The sequence below is a fragment of the Oryzias latipes genome, chromosome 8 (genome assembly GCF_002234675.1).
Source record: "Oryzias latipes chromosome 8, ASM223467v1".
NCBI classification, from domain to species: domain Eukaryota; kingdom Metazoa; phylum Chordata; class Actinopteri; order Beloniformes; family Adrianichthyidae; genus Oryzias; species Oryzias latipes.
Window position 1 is genome coordinate 19,450,799 of NC_019866.2, and position 17,920 is coordinate 19,468,718.

The window sequence follows — 17,920 nt, forward strand, 5'->3', positions numbered from 1 at the left end:
TGACCAGCCAGCTACAGCTAAAAGTGATCATGGAGACGGGAAGGAAGATACTTGTTTTGTTGCCTGGATCGAGGAAAAAAGATCAGGAGACTTGGTGATGGAAAAGGTCAACTAAGAAAAAAATAGGATGTTGAGTGGACAGCATCCTTGGCAAAACCCTTCACGCCACTGCCTAACTATGTAGCCACGAGGGGGTCCCCTCCACCAAACCACCAGTGCAAATCTGTGGCATTTGGATATGCTGAATGGTGAACAACACAAGGTGGAGGTGCCAAAGTCCCGAAAAAGGAAGTATAAGGATTTGTATGATAGTTTGGACACAAAGACAGGAGAGGTTGACAAGGAAGGGAAATAGATGGAAGGATGGGCAGCAGGACATGGTGACTGAGGACAGGGATGGAAATGTGTTGACATGTTCCACAAGCTTAATGAAAAGATGGAAGAACTTGGAAAAGCTGATGAAAAAGGAAAATGTCAGAATGCACAGAGTAGAAAAGGTGGATGTTGTGGAATAAGAAGTAGCAAAGAACAGTAGGATAAAGTGAGGACGGCACTGAAGTGGATGAAGCATGAAGAGGCAGAGAGGCAGGTACTTGTTAAAAAAACCTCTGGGTTATGGAAGCGTATGGAGGCGTGGCAGAAGAGTTTTTGACTGAACAGTCGAAGATCTTACACAGTGAAGAGATTCCTGAAGAAAAAAGGAAATGTGTTCCTTGGCCTATTTTGGAGCAAAAAGGAGATGAGCAGAGTCATGGAAAATACAGAAAAAGAAACCTGATGACTCATCAGTGATGAGTCCCACATTTCAGTTTTATGTCTTTAAGTTCTGTTTGGTCTTTTGTTTCACTAAATACTAGGGAATTTAGGGATTCTGTTCAAAGAAAATAACTAGTTTTGGTTTTGCAAAAGCCAATAATTTCTTCAAGAAACTCACTCTGAGAACGATGAAAGCTTTTGGGCTACTCAGTGGGGAGACAAAATCTACTTTTCTCATGGCACCAACTGATCAGCAGGGGTCGCTATATTACTAAATATTATTTTCTGACAAGCTTCTGCTTCTGGTCACTGGTTACTCTGTGTTTTTATCAAAGGTGATAAGTTTGTCATCTCTGCAGCACAAAACAAAGATGAACGCAATGGAAGATGAACACATTGGCAGATTTCATTCAGTGTTTCAAAAACCATCATTATAATCCAGTTATTCTTAATTTGTGTAGAGATTTAAATGTTTCTGATGTCTGGTGCCGTGATAATCCTGATGTTCAATAATTAACTTAGTAAAACCCAGATGGATCTGCTAAATCTAGATTGGATTTTTGGTTGACATATGAAAATCAACAGAATTTTACACCAATAGCTAATATTTTAGCTGCACTATAAACAGATCATTGTATGATTAAGGTCATTATTTAACCTCACACGAATCCCAAAAACAAAGGTTACTGGAAATTCAACTCTAGTGTATTAGAGGATGACGTTTATTCCCAGGCGATTATTAATGAAATCCAAGGATAACTAACAACAGACAGTCCACTCAGAGGGATAAATGGGAGTTTCTTCAATTCCGATTTCAATAACTCACAGTAAAAGATTGAGCGGAGATACTAAATAAAAAGAAATGTAAATTATCAGAGAAATTAATTCTATTTGCTGTAAATCTCAATTAAATGAATATGAGAAACAGAGACTTATGCAAACCTCTTAAGATAACATGTACATCTCTAAAGCCAAACGTACATTTATTAGATTTAGAGCTAAATGGGTTGGAGAGCGAGAAAAAAAACTCTGCTGACTTTTGTAGACTGGAAAAAAGGCGACAAGAGAAGAAGTCTATTAACATGACTAATTAATGGAGGTAAAGTAGAAATACGGAAGAATTTAAGAGAGAAATTTACCAGTTTTACAGCAAGTTTTACTCTTCTTATTATTCATCTCAGGACGCTGATAGCTTTTTTAATTATATCAAGGAGTTGGCTCCCAAAGGGAGCTGAGTTTTTCTTACTAAACTTGAATGTTTATCAAGATTTATTCATCCAGCATATTCACTGTTAATTCCTAAATCTGCAAGGAAAGCAATAAACCAGGCCAATTTCAACTTCATCTGGAAAAACGAGGTTCATTACTTAAAAAAGGAACAGTAATTCATGATACCAGTGAAGGTGAACTTAAAACCATGGACTTTGAAAGTTTAGTGCAGATGGTGTGATAAAACGAATAGGCTTGGGTCTTTTCATATACCTCCAAAAATGTTCTTTCATTTAGCGGGTATTGAATTCATGCTAAAATTGATTTGGATTATAGAAAACTTCTAACTAAATGTTTTACTAATCATCAGCAGATGTGTCTGTGCTGGAAACTCATATTCAAACATAACTTTAGTCCACACAACACTCACATATGGACTGTCTGTATATTTTATGTAAGAACAAATCAATGCTTTACATGCATTGGATTGGTACGGCTATTTGGTCATTATTACACATAAATGATAATGGCAACATCATCTCATGTGAAGCTTTTTCCAGTAAGTTTAAATGAAATGATAGAAAACATTATAACAATGTGATAAAAGCAATCCCTCAGGCTCTATGATCATTTGATTTTTGAATTTATAGATGTAAATAGTTTTTGGGACAATTGCTTTTGTTGTTGTTGCTGCTCAAAGTTCAGCATTCTCATTCAATTACAAAAGCACATAGTTTTATTGTGGTGGTTTCTGGTGAGAAAATATTTGATTTGGGATTTAATGTTTTATTAATATCTAGGAAATGTTTCATTCACAAAAGCAGATACTCAAAAATCAAACCATTATTTAATACATTCCATAAAGAGATTTGTTTATATTTTAAATCACTAAAGTTCATGAAAAACAAAAATGCAAGAAAACTTTCCACTTTCATTAAAGATAACATGCTGTATTATATTATGACATTTGTATTAGAATAGAATTCTACTTTTATTTTATTTTTCATATTTATTTAATAAAGAAAATGTCCTTGGAAACCTTTTTGTTGTTATTGTGCTCAGAACCCGCCTACTGCTTTCTGATTGGCTCTTCCATTTGGGTGACGTAACTTTGATCCAATCATATCATGTCAACAAGGAAAAGGAGCGCGGCATGGGGTTTTTCTGGGACATTTATCATCCGTGCGCATGCTGCTGTCCTCGTGAGGGAAGTTTATGGAAAGTCAAAGAAGTCAGACGCACAGACAGAGTATTTTGTCTTAGTTAGAGCTTTTCTCCGTCAGATAAATTTGACAGCAGTTGGTGTTAATCCCATTTTTATGATGGCAACAGCGAATCAAGTGATGTTTGTGGACAGAAGCGATTTTCCGGAGCTCCTAAGGACGTTAGTCGTTAGTGGATTATCCCATTTCTTTCTCTGACGTTGGTGAGTTTATATCTACTTTAAAAACAAACATACATAAAAGTCATTTCTCATCACATTAATAGTCTATGCTGAAGTAAAATATACTACAAATGCAAAATTATAACATTTTGCAATTCAGCAGAACGAGTTTGTTTTTGAATGTTTTGGTGTAACATGTGTTAATTTATTTGGAAACTCCCTGCTTTAAAGTTGATTAACGAGCAGCATCTAAATAAGTCATTAATCATTCCCATTTTTAAAATTAAAAATTTGAATTATTTTACAGTTAAAATAGTTTCTCTTCATCACACTGAAGACTTGTATTTGTGGTAATTGTATTGCATCATTATTCCCAGAGCTGATTTTCTGTTAACTATCTCACATCATTTAGACATGTATGCATTTAAAAAGTCAGCATTTTTGCTAACTTTAAAAAAAGTGAGAAATGAATCATGGGAATTTGAGGTTATGATAGTCTCCTTTAGGTATGGTTTCTCTGATGTTTCTATTTTAGACTCTTTAGATGAAAGTTTATTTTTATCAGCAGACTGGTGTCTTCAAATCTGTTAGGTTTATGATGCAACAAGATGGAAACAGTCTGCAGCTCTTTCCTTAGCATCATTGTTTTTTCCCCCCCTTGTATTCAAAGTCTGTGTTCAGCATCAGACTGGGGGGCTGAATTAATCAGCTTTAGAGATAAGAAAGAAAAAAGTGGTAAAGGTGGGGAGATGCATTTACATGAGCCTGCAGCTAAGTTCTTCACCCAAAACTAAAACTGCAGTAATATATCTACTTAAATTTGGATAAATGAACAAAATGTATCCAACTTTTAGTATGATCTGTGGTTATGGTTTGTGCTTCTTTATATCTGGAAAATAATAAAGTATGCTGGTTAAGGTTTGGACCTGTTTGCCCGCATTTGCACATGACTTTCCAGTAGGTTTTTATTTATTTATATTTCACCCAAGATAATAGTTCTTAGAGTAAGACTGAGAATTTTGGCTAAAATGTTTTACACACGAATCTCATACATTTGCTATTTTGTGTGAGTGAACATGTAATTCCGAATTGTATTTCTGCTGCAGCTTAATACAGAAAGCCAAATCAAGATGAGAATTTTGCAGAAAAATTGCACATCTTCTCAAATGTTTGCCTTTTATCTAAAGAAATTGTCATTTGAAATGTTTAACAAATTGGTAAGAAGGGCCGAATTAGTGAATACCTTTTTTACAATACAGATAACCCGTTGATAACAGGTGCTGCTATGACAAATGAATAACCAACAAATCAAACTATTGCGCTACCAAATCTGTCAGGATGTGACAAGTTATTTCTGAACTTCAGGCTTCACACCTCTGACATCCTCCTTCAAAACATCTATGTTAAGTGACACTTTGACCTGGAGTCTCTGATCATGATACCAAGATCTGGGTGAATTAGATTCTGGCAATTTAAAGTGTTCTTGATTTGCTTTTACATTTAGGATTGGCTGTACTCCTCTGAATTCTGAGCAGATGGACAGGAGCTGCTACTCCCACAACACCGTCTTTGTAACTAGAAACTGCACACACTGCTCAGCTGCACAGTGTGTTGCTGCATGATGCATAAACACTGTCAGTATGCACGAAGAAGAAACATCTGGACTGGAATATCACAGGATTGAGACTTCAGAGTGGAGGTTTTTTTTTATTAAATGCGTTCTGCAGAAGGTAAAAAAAAACATCCCTAAAAAGTAAACTTCTTGAAGTTGTCCAAATCCTTATACCAGTTCAAAAAGAAAACAGACATTGGGAATATTGCAGCAGTTGAAACTTTTTTTTTCTACAAATTGTCTGCTTTATCTTTTTATTTTAATTTGAAAAATGGATTCCAATTGCAGGATTACACCTCTCTGTTAGAGACGATTTCATATCAGTTTTAGATATGAGTAAAATCAAACAAAGGGCATGCAAACTAACGGTGAGATGTGCTAGTCAGACTCTGAACATCCTGTCTCAGAGAGGCTGAGGCGTTCACTGTCTCGTGTTGCAGAACGTGACATTTTTAGCTTTTGTGATTCTAATTTTCCACCATATTTTTTTTTCAAATCCTGCAGATATGTTTATGTGTATCACGCGCCTCGATATTGGGAAATATTACGAATGAATTTCTGTGTATTAGTTTTTAAAGACGTCAAATAAACAACAGTCGGTGCAGCAGGCTTTGATATGTAGTGTCATTTCAACAACACGTGCGGAGGATCTTTAGCCACGCCCCTCGACAGCTTGAGCCTTCACGTGAGCGGGGTGGGGGCAGAGGCACGTGTTGGTCCACGAGTGCCTTGTCCTTGCACGGGACTGGAGAAAACAGTTTGGGTGTGAGCGCATTTTAATCTGCTGGTATATTGAAGATGTGCAGTAAAATATTTTACCCTTGACATGGTTTGTACACGTTTTTTCAAATGGATTAAAAAAAGACATGTTTTATCCGGAAAAATATTTATGCTCGTATTTATTGTATTATTATTATTATTATTTTTTTACAAAAAAAAAGCAGTGGTGACAGTACTAGAGATGAGAAACATCCTCTACAATTATAATATTAATGTTTGAGCCCTTCAGCCAATCAGATACCGCCGTTGTGCGGAGGCGCGGCACATGACTCATGAATAACCAATGAGCGTGCTCAGTGTGCTCAGGAGGCTCGTCTTTTAGTTTTTCTGTCCGAAATCCCTTACATTTACAACAAATCGGGCCTTAACAGCAGATAATATTTGCTGTTACAGCCAGCTTCCGGCTTCCAACTTCACTCTGTTGTTCTCGGAGCCTGACAGGGAACAATGCCTGGCAAAGCTGCGGTGACATTGGCGCTCCAACCCGGTGGTACCGTGGCTACAGCAACTCCGCAGAAGTCTTTTCCTTTTGTTTTGAAGAAAATCATGGATATTCCTCCTCCTAATATCCTAGCGGAAGGCGAAGACGGTAAGACCTAAACGCGAAGGGTGCAACGTAGTCTTCCTGTTCTCTGTGTTCTACGACACAAATGGCCGGTTTAAAGCGGAAAATGAAACAACAAAAAGTGAAACTAATGTTTTCCTGCATCCCAGTACAGTATTAGCTGTTAGGTGTAGTTTTGTGCGACAAACCGTGTTAAACTGGCATGGTACGGTTCGTTTTTCAGATGTTGTTGTCACCTGAAGCTGGCACACAGAAAAGAACAAAAAGTTCCAATTCCTCTGCGCCAGTTCCCAAACAAAGAAACGCGTCTTTACGGCACTTTGTGGCAGAATTTCTGTCAGGAGTTCTGAAAAACATCGAGTCCATGTTGAGATATTTAGCTTTTCTTTGTTTGGGTGTTGGTTTGTCTAGAGGTCACGCGTGGAACAGACAGACGGACTTCATTTGAGCCTCCAGTGTTTCCTCATGAACCACACTCCTCTGGATTCTCTGAATTTAAACTTGCTTTGTTTCCTGAGCGCTTTAAATAATCAATGAACTAATGCTCGTTTTCTCTTTTGTGTAGAAATAGAGAAAGAAAAGCTCTGCTCCTCTCAAGATGTGGAAGGAGGTGGGGCTGTGGCTTCAAGCGCTGATGGAGGTTCCAGAGGTGGAGGAGGTGGCAGTGGAGCCAGTGGTGGGGTTTCAGCCTCCCTGACCCCAGCAATCTGGGACAAGACCATCCCCTATGATGGGGAGACGTTCCACCTGGAGTACATGGACCTGGATGAGTTCCTGCTGGAGAACGGCATCCCTGTGAGCCTGGAGGACGAGGAGCTGCAGAAGACTCTGACCTCGGCAGACGGCAAAGCCAAAACCCTTCTTAAAACGGTTGCAGCTGCAACCACAACCACAGTTCCTGTTGCTGATGAAGCCTCTACGTCAGAGCCGGCTTCCTCTGAGATCACCACAGATCCAGAAGACACGGTGACTGTTACTACGCTGCAACCAGCTAAACTAGAAGAAGAAGGAGAGGATGAAGAGGATGATGAAGGACAGCTAGAGGCGCCTGAAGAGGCACCAGCAGAGGTGGAGCTCACTAAGAAAGGTAAATGCCATTTAATAAACATTTAAGGAATGTGTACTTCTGACTCACAGTTCAAGCCCTGACCTTTGAGATGGACGACTACACCAACCTGCAAATCTCCAAGTTATCTTTTAAGAAGTATAAGCTGAAAGCAGACACGTTGTTAGTGCTTTGTGGAGAATTCTCAAATCTGTTGCCTCAGGCATATGCGAGCTCTGCAACAATTGGAATTCAGAGTGCAGTGTATAGAGCATACTAAACCACCAGAAAAAGAAAGAGACTGCTCCAAAAATGGTTTCAGAGTTTGGAAGAGAACTAAGCTTTGTGAGCCAAATATTCATTTTAGCATGTTTATATTTAGATTACAAATAAAACATGTGGTTATTGGCTTTTACATATCGGTAAATACACATATATGGATAAATACAAAGTCATTTTTTTTCCTAAACTCTTGGATTGTAATATTGCAGAAAGGAACACACCCTCCCCGATTGACCCAGATGCCATTGAAGTGGACATAAATTTCCAGCCAGACCCCACAGACCTGGTGCTGTCCAGCGTTCCAGGCGGAGAGCTGTTCAATCCCCGCAAGCACAAGTTCTCTGATGAGGAACTGAAACCCCAGCCCATGATCAAGAAAGCCAGAAAAGTGTTTGTCCCTGATGAACAGAAGGTACAGCTCCACACCAATAAACTCAAAATGTTGCATATTTACATTCTATTATATCATATTGTATTAGTTTTTGTGAGCTGAGTTTTCTCCTTGGAGTTTAGCGGCGGCAGATTTCACAGTTAAATCTTAGTGCAGGAACATTTAGGAGAATTTCACTCTTCTGGTCAGTACAGGAAGATTAAAGCTTCTCTAAACATGGCAGCAACAGGAAGGATAGTCTCACTCCCACCCCAAACTTCTGCTTTATTTTAGCCAGATTGAGTCTCATTGTTTTTTCCTTTGACTCTCATTGCTATTCCCTCAGGATGAGAAATATTGGTCAAGGAGGAAGAAGAACAACCTGGCAGCAAAGCGCTCCCGGGATGCACGTCGGCTCAAGGAGAACCAAATCACAGTGCGCGCCTCCTTTCTGGAGCGGGAGAACGCCGCACTGAGACAGCAGGTTGCCGAGCTGCGGAAGGACTGCGGCCGCTGTAAGAACATCTTGGCCCGCTATGAGGCTAAGTACGGCCTGCTGTAAACAAAACCTCGTTGTGAGGCAAACGGAGGAGTGGATGAGACGGAGGCAGAGCTCCCTTCCCCACAGAATCCAACCCAGACTCAAACACCAAGGGAATCTAAATTTGTCATTGTGTTGATCTCCTGTGGCCGTCTGCGACGCTGGAGTTTTGGATGCGTGCTGGCGGGCGGTGAGGCATGATGGGAGCAGTGGGTCTCAGGACGGCCTGTGGAGAGCGTCTGGCTCCTGCACTGAGAGAAAGTGGGCTGTTGGGTGGTCCCACAGGTGAACGTGTGGAAAGTTGTGCTCATCTCAGTTTAAAAGGAAAGAGCAGACCTGGCTTTTGGTCACCTTCAGTTTTAATGTCCACACATCATTTCTTGAGGTACTGAATCTTCGACAGCAGACAATTTCTGCTTATTATTATTCAATCCTACATCCTGGCACTCGGTAAAGCAGCAGGAGTTGAAATTATGATGGTACAGTCTTTATTTCACACAAAAAACAGCGGTGTGGACAGTATATATCTATTCCTGTACCTTTTTACTTGGTGTGTGTACCACATGTAATTATTCCTTGCACTTTTTAAAACCAAATTAAACATGCACATGATGTGCAACACCCGGTAGCAGTACCTTATCTACCACAGTAGCTGCTTCTATTGAAAACTACTGTGATTTGATTTTTCTCCTCCAGATTTTAGGTCTGATGGTTTTATCAGCCATCCTCTGGGTTTTTTATATCAGACTTTCCAAAGGGAGAAGGAGAAAATGTTCTCCGTATTCGCGGCGTAAGTTTGTTGACCTTGACGGCCCTCGCTGGTGGAGGGGTATTTTAAGTGTAGAGATGTTTATTTTACTGCAAGTAGAGATGGTTAGCCTGACTGCCAAACGTGCAGTAACTGGATTCTTTATTTTCTATTCAAATAAATGGTAGCCATTCCCAAAGCGGAGCTCTGCTCAATGTTTGAAGTCTCACTGTCTCATGTTCACCATTTGTTAGGACTGAGACTTGTGAGTCTTTGATTAACCCAGCAGCTATCCCGATGTTTGCCAAAAAAAAAAAAAAGTGCCACAAAATTCTGATGGTAACAAAGCAATGTTGACTAGAACTGATAACCAAGTACTGGATCAATTATTTTCGTTTTCAGTAAAACCAACGATTAGGCAGGGATTTCAGTTAGTGAACTGTGCTTTTGAATATTTGTGTTGAAGAAAAATTTTTGGTTTTCTGTGTTTTCGTCCTCAAGGACAAAATGTTCTTATTTACATCAAGCGGCACTGAAAAGTTCTGAATGGTTCCGAGTGAACCACAGGGTGGTGTTGGTTGATGCAGAGAGGACACACAAGGCAGCTCTCCTACAAAGTGGCTGAGTTTCTGTCTAATGTAAAAACATATTGCAGACTGTTATGAGATCCCTTTTCCATGGTGTCCTTTGCACATTTTCGGATCAATCAGCTCATAATCATGGCAATCTCTAAAAGAAGAATAAATGTGGCAATAATAATTCGTTATGTTTATGCCTGTTTTGTTTCAGTAATATTATTGTATGTAAATTTGTTCAGATGTACTAAATGGGAATATCCCAAAGTCTCTTGTGCTTCCAGTATAGATCCTCTGTTGTAAAGGATTCTAATGCATGAAATCCAGTAAACCTGTTTTTATCTTTGCATTTCCCCTTTGTACGTTTGACACAAAGTGTACTTATGTCTGTAAATCATCGCTGAGAGCTGGGATTGGTTTTTCTTTGGACGGTGGTTGGGCTCTGTTACAGAAAAAAGGACAAACGTGTTAAGGATAATGTGCCGTGTCTATAATCAGCACACTCCAACATCTGTCTGTGCAGCCAGTTATTGACAAAATGGCAAGTCTGTAGTTAAAAAACGTCTTTAACGCGTCATGTTTGCTAAAGATGAGTCACACACTGGACCTGCTGGTGCTCTTGTTTCAATGATGTTTGAGCTTTTCCACAGTGCAGCGTAACGGACATTTTTACTAATGTGTTTCATTTTGTATTTAAGCTCATTGATTACATTGTAATGCTTAGACAACAGTGTAGCTGATGAATGCAAAACTTTTAGGTTGTTTTTTTTTACTGGAATAAAACAATAAAAACACTCCACACACAACCGAAGCTGAAAATGTCTGCTTAAAATATGTAGCAGCTTTTTTTTTAACATCTCATTGAAAATATTTCAAATAACCGGACGATTAAATTTGAGGTTTTTTTTGCCACCTGCAGTTGGATTGCTAACTGTGTTTTAATCATATTTCTGAGCTGCTTTCCGACACTGACTGTTATATTCGGAAATATTAGTAAAAACACATAAAAACAGATGTTCTTAACGGAATGTGTTTAGTGACACCTAATCAGGTTTGGGTATTTTATGACATAAACACAGAACAGTAGTTACAGCGTTCTACCTACAGGTGGCAGGAGTGAGGAAAACAATTGGCTTGTTTTAGGATGGGATGTAAATAACATCAAGATTTTGGAATCTTATTGATTAAAGTTGCTGAAAAACTGCAGAAGAAATTGAGTTTTATTGTTGGGTTTTGTGGTGTCTTATGTTTTTTATATGAAGGTGTTTCTTATTTGTAACACTGTATCTGTAGTACTTTGTTCAAAATGTATCTTTTAATATCTATATGAAATAAAAATCTAACAACTCCTGATCTGTTGGTGTCTGAGTCTTTGAGAAGCTGCAGCGCTGCTGACGTGAGGCATCAGAGAACAAAGGGAGCTCAGTCTGGATAAAAAAAGAAAAACCCTGCTCCTCTAAAAAACACTTTATATATTTTAACCATCATTGGATGCTTTCTGCAGTTAAACGTTCATTTAGCAGCTTTCGTTGCTTTCTCATTAATATTCTGGAGAAGTTACATAATGATCACACCGACACGCAGGGGACCTGTGTTGCGTAACTGCAGCCTTAAAAGATGCATTTCCAGACATGCGCAGTGCAGGGAAGGGGGCGTGTCGAGCTGTGCAGGTCCCTGCGCGTTTGCCTCCACTCCGGCTGGACAGACAGAGCTGCAAATGATGAAATGGAAAGCAACATCTGCAGGCCGGGTCCATCTGAGGTGGGCGGTGAACAATCCATTCGAGAAATCCCTCTTTGAATTATTGATCAAACATCACTTGGATTTGTTTACTGCAGCCAGAAGATGCACATCACAGGATCTGCAGCATCTTCAACTCAAGTCTGAGGCGCTAATCTCAAGCTTCCTCACACAAAACAAGGATGACACAAGCACTTTCCTTTTCCATGCTTTACTTTTGTCAGTCTGTTTTTTATTATAAACTTAAAAAAAGAATCTGGTACAATAAGAAACTGCAGTAGTAACTCCCCCATTCCAGAGGGGCAGCACAGAAAACAGGTCATTGCATTTCAGTTGTGAAAGATTCTTTAAACATCTACAGGGTGTACAGATTGGATACAAAAGAGGAAAAATAAAATACAAGCAAAAACAAAGCCATTTTTGATCTTCATATAATCATCTGAGCTTGTATTTCTATTTAACTCTTTAAAGTCTACATAGAAAATAAAACTTTGACAATGAAATATTTCCATGTGCAAAAAACCCCACACACTGTTATAAGGACACTAGAGTACAAAATTATTCATTTATCTTCATCCCTGCTTGCCTTCATTTATTATGGATGTATACTTGGTTACAGCATCAATAAAACCTGCAACCCTGAACTGTTGTGACCAGGACCAGATTTCCTCCTTTCAAAATAAAGCTCATGCTATTTTTTCTCAGCTTATTTAAACTAGGACAGCTGATTCAATCAAAAATCACATTTGTTTTTCTCAATCCTTCTAAACTATGACGGTGTTGGAATTGTACTAGAATAGTGAGCTTTGTAAACGAAAGAAAGCCTGGATTGTTAACCAATTATTATTAGTTGGAAAAATTCTGGGTAAAAAAAATACCAATTTACAATAAGGACTTTTCCCAAACGAAAAATGGAAACTATAATATCAAAAGGCCAAAAATAAAGAAAGTTGAAGGAATTAAAAAAGATCAAAAATGATTTTAACATTGGTATGCTCAAAATATAAACCTTAGGAAATGTAGGAATTTTTGGTGTAAATCTGCTGCCTATTAGGTAAATATATTACTTCAGAAATCTAAAGAATAATGTCTATTGGCCGTTTTTCCTCCAACAAAATCCTGCTGTAAACATTCCCATCTCGAGCCATCAGAGCTGCAGAGAAATACATTTACCCGTCATTAGAGACAAAGGTTGTACAAGGTACAATACACATTCAAAACTTTATTCTGTACATCTTTATTTTCTCTCAGTTTGCATATATTCGTTTTATTTTCTGAAAATATAAATTTAGCACATATGAAACTAAAAAAACATCTGAACAAAAAGAACTTTAATATGGACCAACATTTTCCTGGAGATGCTAACAAATATTCGATCAAATGCAAGGGCCAAGAAAAAAACAGCAACAAAAAAGCTTCTTGCATTTGTATCCCCATCTTATTTCCTTTAAAGTAAAATGTAAAAAAAAAAAGTGTGATTCTGAAAAACCAAATGCAAGACCGTAGTGAGCAAAGGTCAACAAAAATGCCTCAGGTTTGGAAAATATTCAAATTAACAGCTAAGAATTAAAGTTTAATGCAATGAAGTACAAACTTTCTACATTTCTGAAGCATTTTTTAGAATAAAATGTGCAACAACCAAACAAATGGTCAGGAACTGATGTCTGTGCCGACAGCATCAGGAACCCAGTGTTAAAGTGCAGGACAGCTGGAGGTTACCTTTCCCCGTAATGGCTCATCATCACTACCACCACCACCACCACCACCGTGTGACCTCACTGTGAAATGAACCTTCTCAGAAACGCTGCTCTTTGTCCAGAGGAACCCGAACTGTTCCCAGTCTCAGGCTGAGCAGCAGAGACTGCAGGGGAATTTCAAAAGGAGGGAGAGAATAGTCTGCGCCTTTCGCTTGCTTCAATACCATTTAAGCTCACCAGAAACGTGCGCTGGGTTTTAAAGCACCCCAGCTTTCGCCAATACACAATGGACAACGCACAAACAGACTCATCTCCCCTTTTGTCTCACTTCCCTTCCATCTTCCCGTTTCTTTCCATCCTGTGTGGAAGGAAAAAAAAGCTCTCCTTCGTGTCAAAGTCCTGCTAAGCCATTTGTCACGATCCTTACTGCTTAGCTGCTGCACCCCCTCCCCACCAGCCCATTCACCTTCACATACTGCATGCATGTGCAGATTAATGCAAACAGACACATTTCCCAGAATTCCACTGAGGAGGCCAACACCTGGTTATGGTCCATAAACGCAGATTCATCGGTCTCGCATTCACAAAGGCTCCCTCCAACCTTTCCAGCTGCACTACCCTCCCCAGCACTGAAACAGTACATTCAACACAGCAGCCCTTCAAAAACAACCTTCTGCTCCTTTCCCGTCATGTCAGCCTCTGCCCGGGTTCACATGCCAGAAGGTGAAAGGCCTGCTCCACAAACCGCCACGAGCCTGAGCCACAACACACTGTAGAAACAGCCCCCCCCCCGCCGCCGCCCTCGTCTCTTTTTGTATTTTTGGCCAGTAGGGCAGAGCAGATTGCAGAGCAAAGTGCTGACTTTTCCACAGACGTTTCCTCTCCTGCAGGACCTGGCAAAGTCCTTTATTCACAGCATGACAGTGCAGTGCAAAATGGAGCCATATTTCAGTCAAGCCCAGCAGAACACCGACCGACAACATTCAACGCAGAATAAATGATGTTTAAGGGAGAATAAAAGAAGGAAAAAAAACCAACTCATCCCAGTCACTCTGGTGTCAGTGCCAACTCTGAAACGGTTATAGATAAACAGATCTTGAGGTTATCTAAAGTTAGAAATCCAGTTACATGAAACAGTAACCAGTTAGACATTTTTCTTGTTAGTAAAACTGAATCTAAATAGCACTGGATAGCATGAGAACAACCGGTTAGGAAAGTGAAATTCTGCTCAGCATCACTGTCCAGCTCTTTGTAAACGAAGGCTTAGTTGGCCAGAACAACCGGCTGGAAGGACTGACTTGGGTACTGCAGGCTGTAGCTTCCTAATCCTTCAACGAATGGCTTCTCCATGTAAGAGATTCCTCCGCTGCTGCCAATGATGCTCATGCTCTGGGTAGGGGGGGTGGAGAAGGAGTCAAAGGGCGGGTTGGTGCTGACAGTGTGGGGAGGTTGGAAAGGGCTGGCATGAGGCTGCAGGGGCTGAGAGTCAGCATCAAAGAACAGAGGCCCAGGGGATCCTGGGTAGACGAACTCTTTGGCATTGGGGGAGAGCTGGCTGGACATGGGGGCTCCAAGGGAGTGCAACGACAGAGAGAGGGGCTTGTGCTTGATCAGTTCTGGAGCAGACATGGTGGTGGGAGAGCGGGAGAGCATCCTTTGGGGGGGTGGCAAAATGACGCCGGAGCTGGGCACCGACCCGGCCCCGCTGCACTTCTTCATTTTGGTGGAGCCGAATTTAGTGGCGGCAAAGCTGGCAGTGGTGAAGGTCATGGGCTGTGGCCGGACGGGAGGAAGAGTGGACGGTGGCTGCTGAGGGGGAAGGTAGGGAATCCCACTGCTGGGAGGAGATGGGGTGGACATGTTGGAAGAGTGGGCCCCAGGGTCGGTGGGTGTGCTGGAGCCGGGGTAGCTAAAGACCCCTGGGCAGGGCTGGGAGGAGAGAGGTGTCGGGGAGCTGGACAAGGATGGCATGAGGGCAGGAGATACCTGGCTTCCCACTGGAACGAACACCTGAGCGTCTGGGTTAAAGCCCATGGTCTTGCCCTCCTCAGCCTCTGCGCCTCCTTTACCCTCAGCCATCACTCCCTCAGCTCTGTCACCATCACAGACGAGGCCTGGAGGGTCCTCCAGGTAGAGCAGCTTCACCGGGCCCTGCTCCCCAATCTGATAGGAAACCTCGTAGGGGTCAATCCATACGCTGAGCTCTGCAGGCACATTTGCTCGAACTTCCTCTGTGTCCAGTCCGCTTCTTTTGGCAGCCAGCTCTACCACAGGGTCTCTCTGGGCTCCCAGGTGGATGCAGCGGAAAGCAGAACCTCTCATGGGAGCTTCAGGGTACCAGTGTCCGTCAAAACGAGACACTAGTATCTTCTCCAGCTCCTCTCCAAACAGGTCAGCACGACGCCGAGGCAGCTTGTTGTACAGGTAGGACACAATGAAGTTGAGGGCGACCTTAACCTCCAGATGCATGGCTGCACCGGTGCGGTGGGAGGAATGCCTTTGAGACGTTTGTGCTGAGAGAGATGCAGTTGTACAAAGTTTGGTCCTGTGGTTTTATTGAAAATTGTTTGAATCTTTTAGGGTCACCATTTTGAAGGCACCTCGGAAGCAGAGGCAGCAGGCTGTGAGGATGTCCCAACTGCGAAGACAAAATAAAGCTGAAGAAATAAATACTCGGCAAAAACAAAGAGCACAAAGTCTCATTAAACTGATGCACAAACAGCAACTTCTTAAAGTAAATAAAAATAACACAGCTCAGGTCTTAAACAGAGAGACAAACAGATGCGTTTGTCAGCTGCAGGATGCAGCAGACGCTGCATGTGAGCTGCAGAAATCCTGCATGATCTAAATACGATCCTATAAAGTGCTTCCATCAGAAAGCTGCACGTCTGCGGCAGAACCAAGTCAGCTCTGAAGGCCCGACATTTTACATAAAAAGAAACAAAGTACAAAAATACTTCATGTTCAGGAAAATGGCTGGACATTTAAATTAAAAAAAACACAATTTCCCAACATGCAATGTGCACCATACGCCCCCCTCCCCAAAGCACACACAAAACACATTCACCTCCCTGCCAGATGGGGATTCAGCAGCTAAGATTAGAAGGACACCAGATTAAAGGCAATTCTAATGTTATTACAGATAAAGCTGCACCAGCTGGACACGGGGCTGCAGGCCTGCTGCTGCAAAGAACAGATTTGCATTTTCTCTTTCACATGACATTTACAAAAAGATGTGAACAGGATCCTGTTTTGCATCATCCTTGGAATAAATTCCTCCCCGACCGTGTCGTGTTCACATGATGGATCTGGCAGTCCATCGCCTCCAACCACAACCGTCATTCCTGAAAATTCTGACTGCACAAACGGCTCCTGCATTTCAGATGTCTCTCCTTAAAGGAAGAGAAAATATTCAAGACACAATGTCATCCAATGACAGCGAGAAGCAGTTCCTGCATGCAGATTTAATTAAAAAAATAAAATAAAATGATCAGTCTTTAAAATGTTCATTTCTTTCGGTTTGTTGCAGGTTAAATATACAACCAGCTGCTCCATTTTTCATTCATTTGTCCTTTGATTTTGCAGGAGACCAAGTCAGCATCAGCAGGAACCAGGATGTTATTGTTTACATGGGCTTATTGTGAGTTTGTGTGGCTAAATATATGTCAGGCTTTAATTCTGGAGATTTATTTATAAGAAACACAATAGATTGGGCTAATCTAGAGTTAATCTTTTACAGATAAGCATATATTCATATTGTTTTTTAGAGTACAGTTGCCTGTTTGTCCTTTTGCACATGATGTGCTGATCTGGGTTTCTGATCTCTGCCAATAGACCTTCACTCACTGAATATGAAACGCTTTACATGACAACAAAATACTCAATATTATGCAGAAGATGGTGCAAAAATAAGCTAAAGCTGATATAGGTTTACTATCCCAGAAATGAATCAAGAAGGAGCAAATAGGAAAGGAGAAAATGGAGAAAACCTCCCATTTCTCCAAAGCATTTTGGGGATTTAACTTTACAGAAACGGAGGGTTTAGAAGAATGGACATTTCAGTATAATAATTCCGATCGAGGGCCTTTAAAATGCTTTATTCAGCTGCTGTTTGAATAACCGGACGAGGCAGAAACAAATGGAGCAACAACTGTGCCAGCAAAGCCATTCATTCCAGTCAGCGACTCTTGATGGAAAGCCAAAGGTTCCAAATGGAAAAACACCAGCACATTTCAGTCAACAAGCGCTGTCAATTCTTGCGGTCATACACCAGAAAAATGTAGATTTTTGTTTGTTTGTTTTTGACCAGATGAATTTGAATTTCAATTACTCACCTACTGACGCTCGACTTGGACTTAAAGCTAGTCCTCCGTTTATTCCCTGGTGATGCGTGATGTTTTAAGGCGGAGGTTTCAAGCTAAGCCTTCAAAATGCCTAATGTTTTCACTGCGGTTAATTTGTTCCAGTTCTGCTCACATTCCCAGTCAGTTTGAGATTCTGTGGTTTGTCCTCCGCCGACACTTCGCTCGGAGGATTCAACGAAACTTTACTGTTTGACAACCCAGCGTATTTATAGTGTGACTCGCCCACACCCCCTTTTACGACAGGGACTACTT

At 40.8% G+C, this 17,920-nt stretch overlaps 2 protein-coding genes across 2 annotated transcripts; one reads left to right on the forward strand and one right to left on the reverse strand.

Moving 5' to 3' along the window:
* The first annotated feature begins 5,996 nt into the window (after positions 1 to 5,996).
* LOC101172818 (thyrotroph embryonic factor) lies at positions 5,997 to 11,220 on the forward strand. Its single transcript, XM_004071783.4, has 4 exons — positions 5,997 to 6,330; positions 6,872 to 7,393; positions 7,843 to 8,045; positions 8,350 to 11,220. Exons 1-4 carry the CDS (start codon positions 6,189 to 6,191, stop codon positions 8,563 to 8,565), a joined length of 1,083 nt encoding a protein of 360 aa, XP_004071831.1. The 5' UTR covers positions 5,997 to 6,188; the 3' UTR covers positions 8,566 to 11,220.
* A 587-nt stretch (positions 11,221 to 11,807) lies between these two features.
* On the reverse strand, positions 11,808 to 17,864 carry tob2 (transducer of ERBB2, 2). The gene is made up of 2 exons (XM_011478498.3): positions 17,639 to 17,864; positions 11,808 to 15,942 (listed from the first exon to the last, which is right to left on the reverse strand). Exon 2 carries the CDS (start codon positions 15,771 to 15,773, stop codon positions 14,568 to 14,570), a length of 1,206 nt encoding a protein of 401 aa, XP_011476800.1. The 5' UTR covers positions 15,774 to 15,942; positions 17,639 to 17,864; the 3' UTR covers positions 11,808 to 14,567.
* Positions 17,865 to 17,920: the final 56 nt, after the last annotated feature.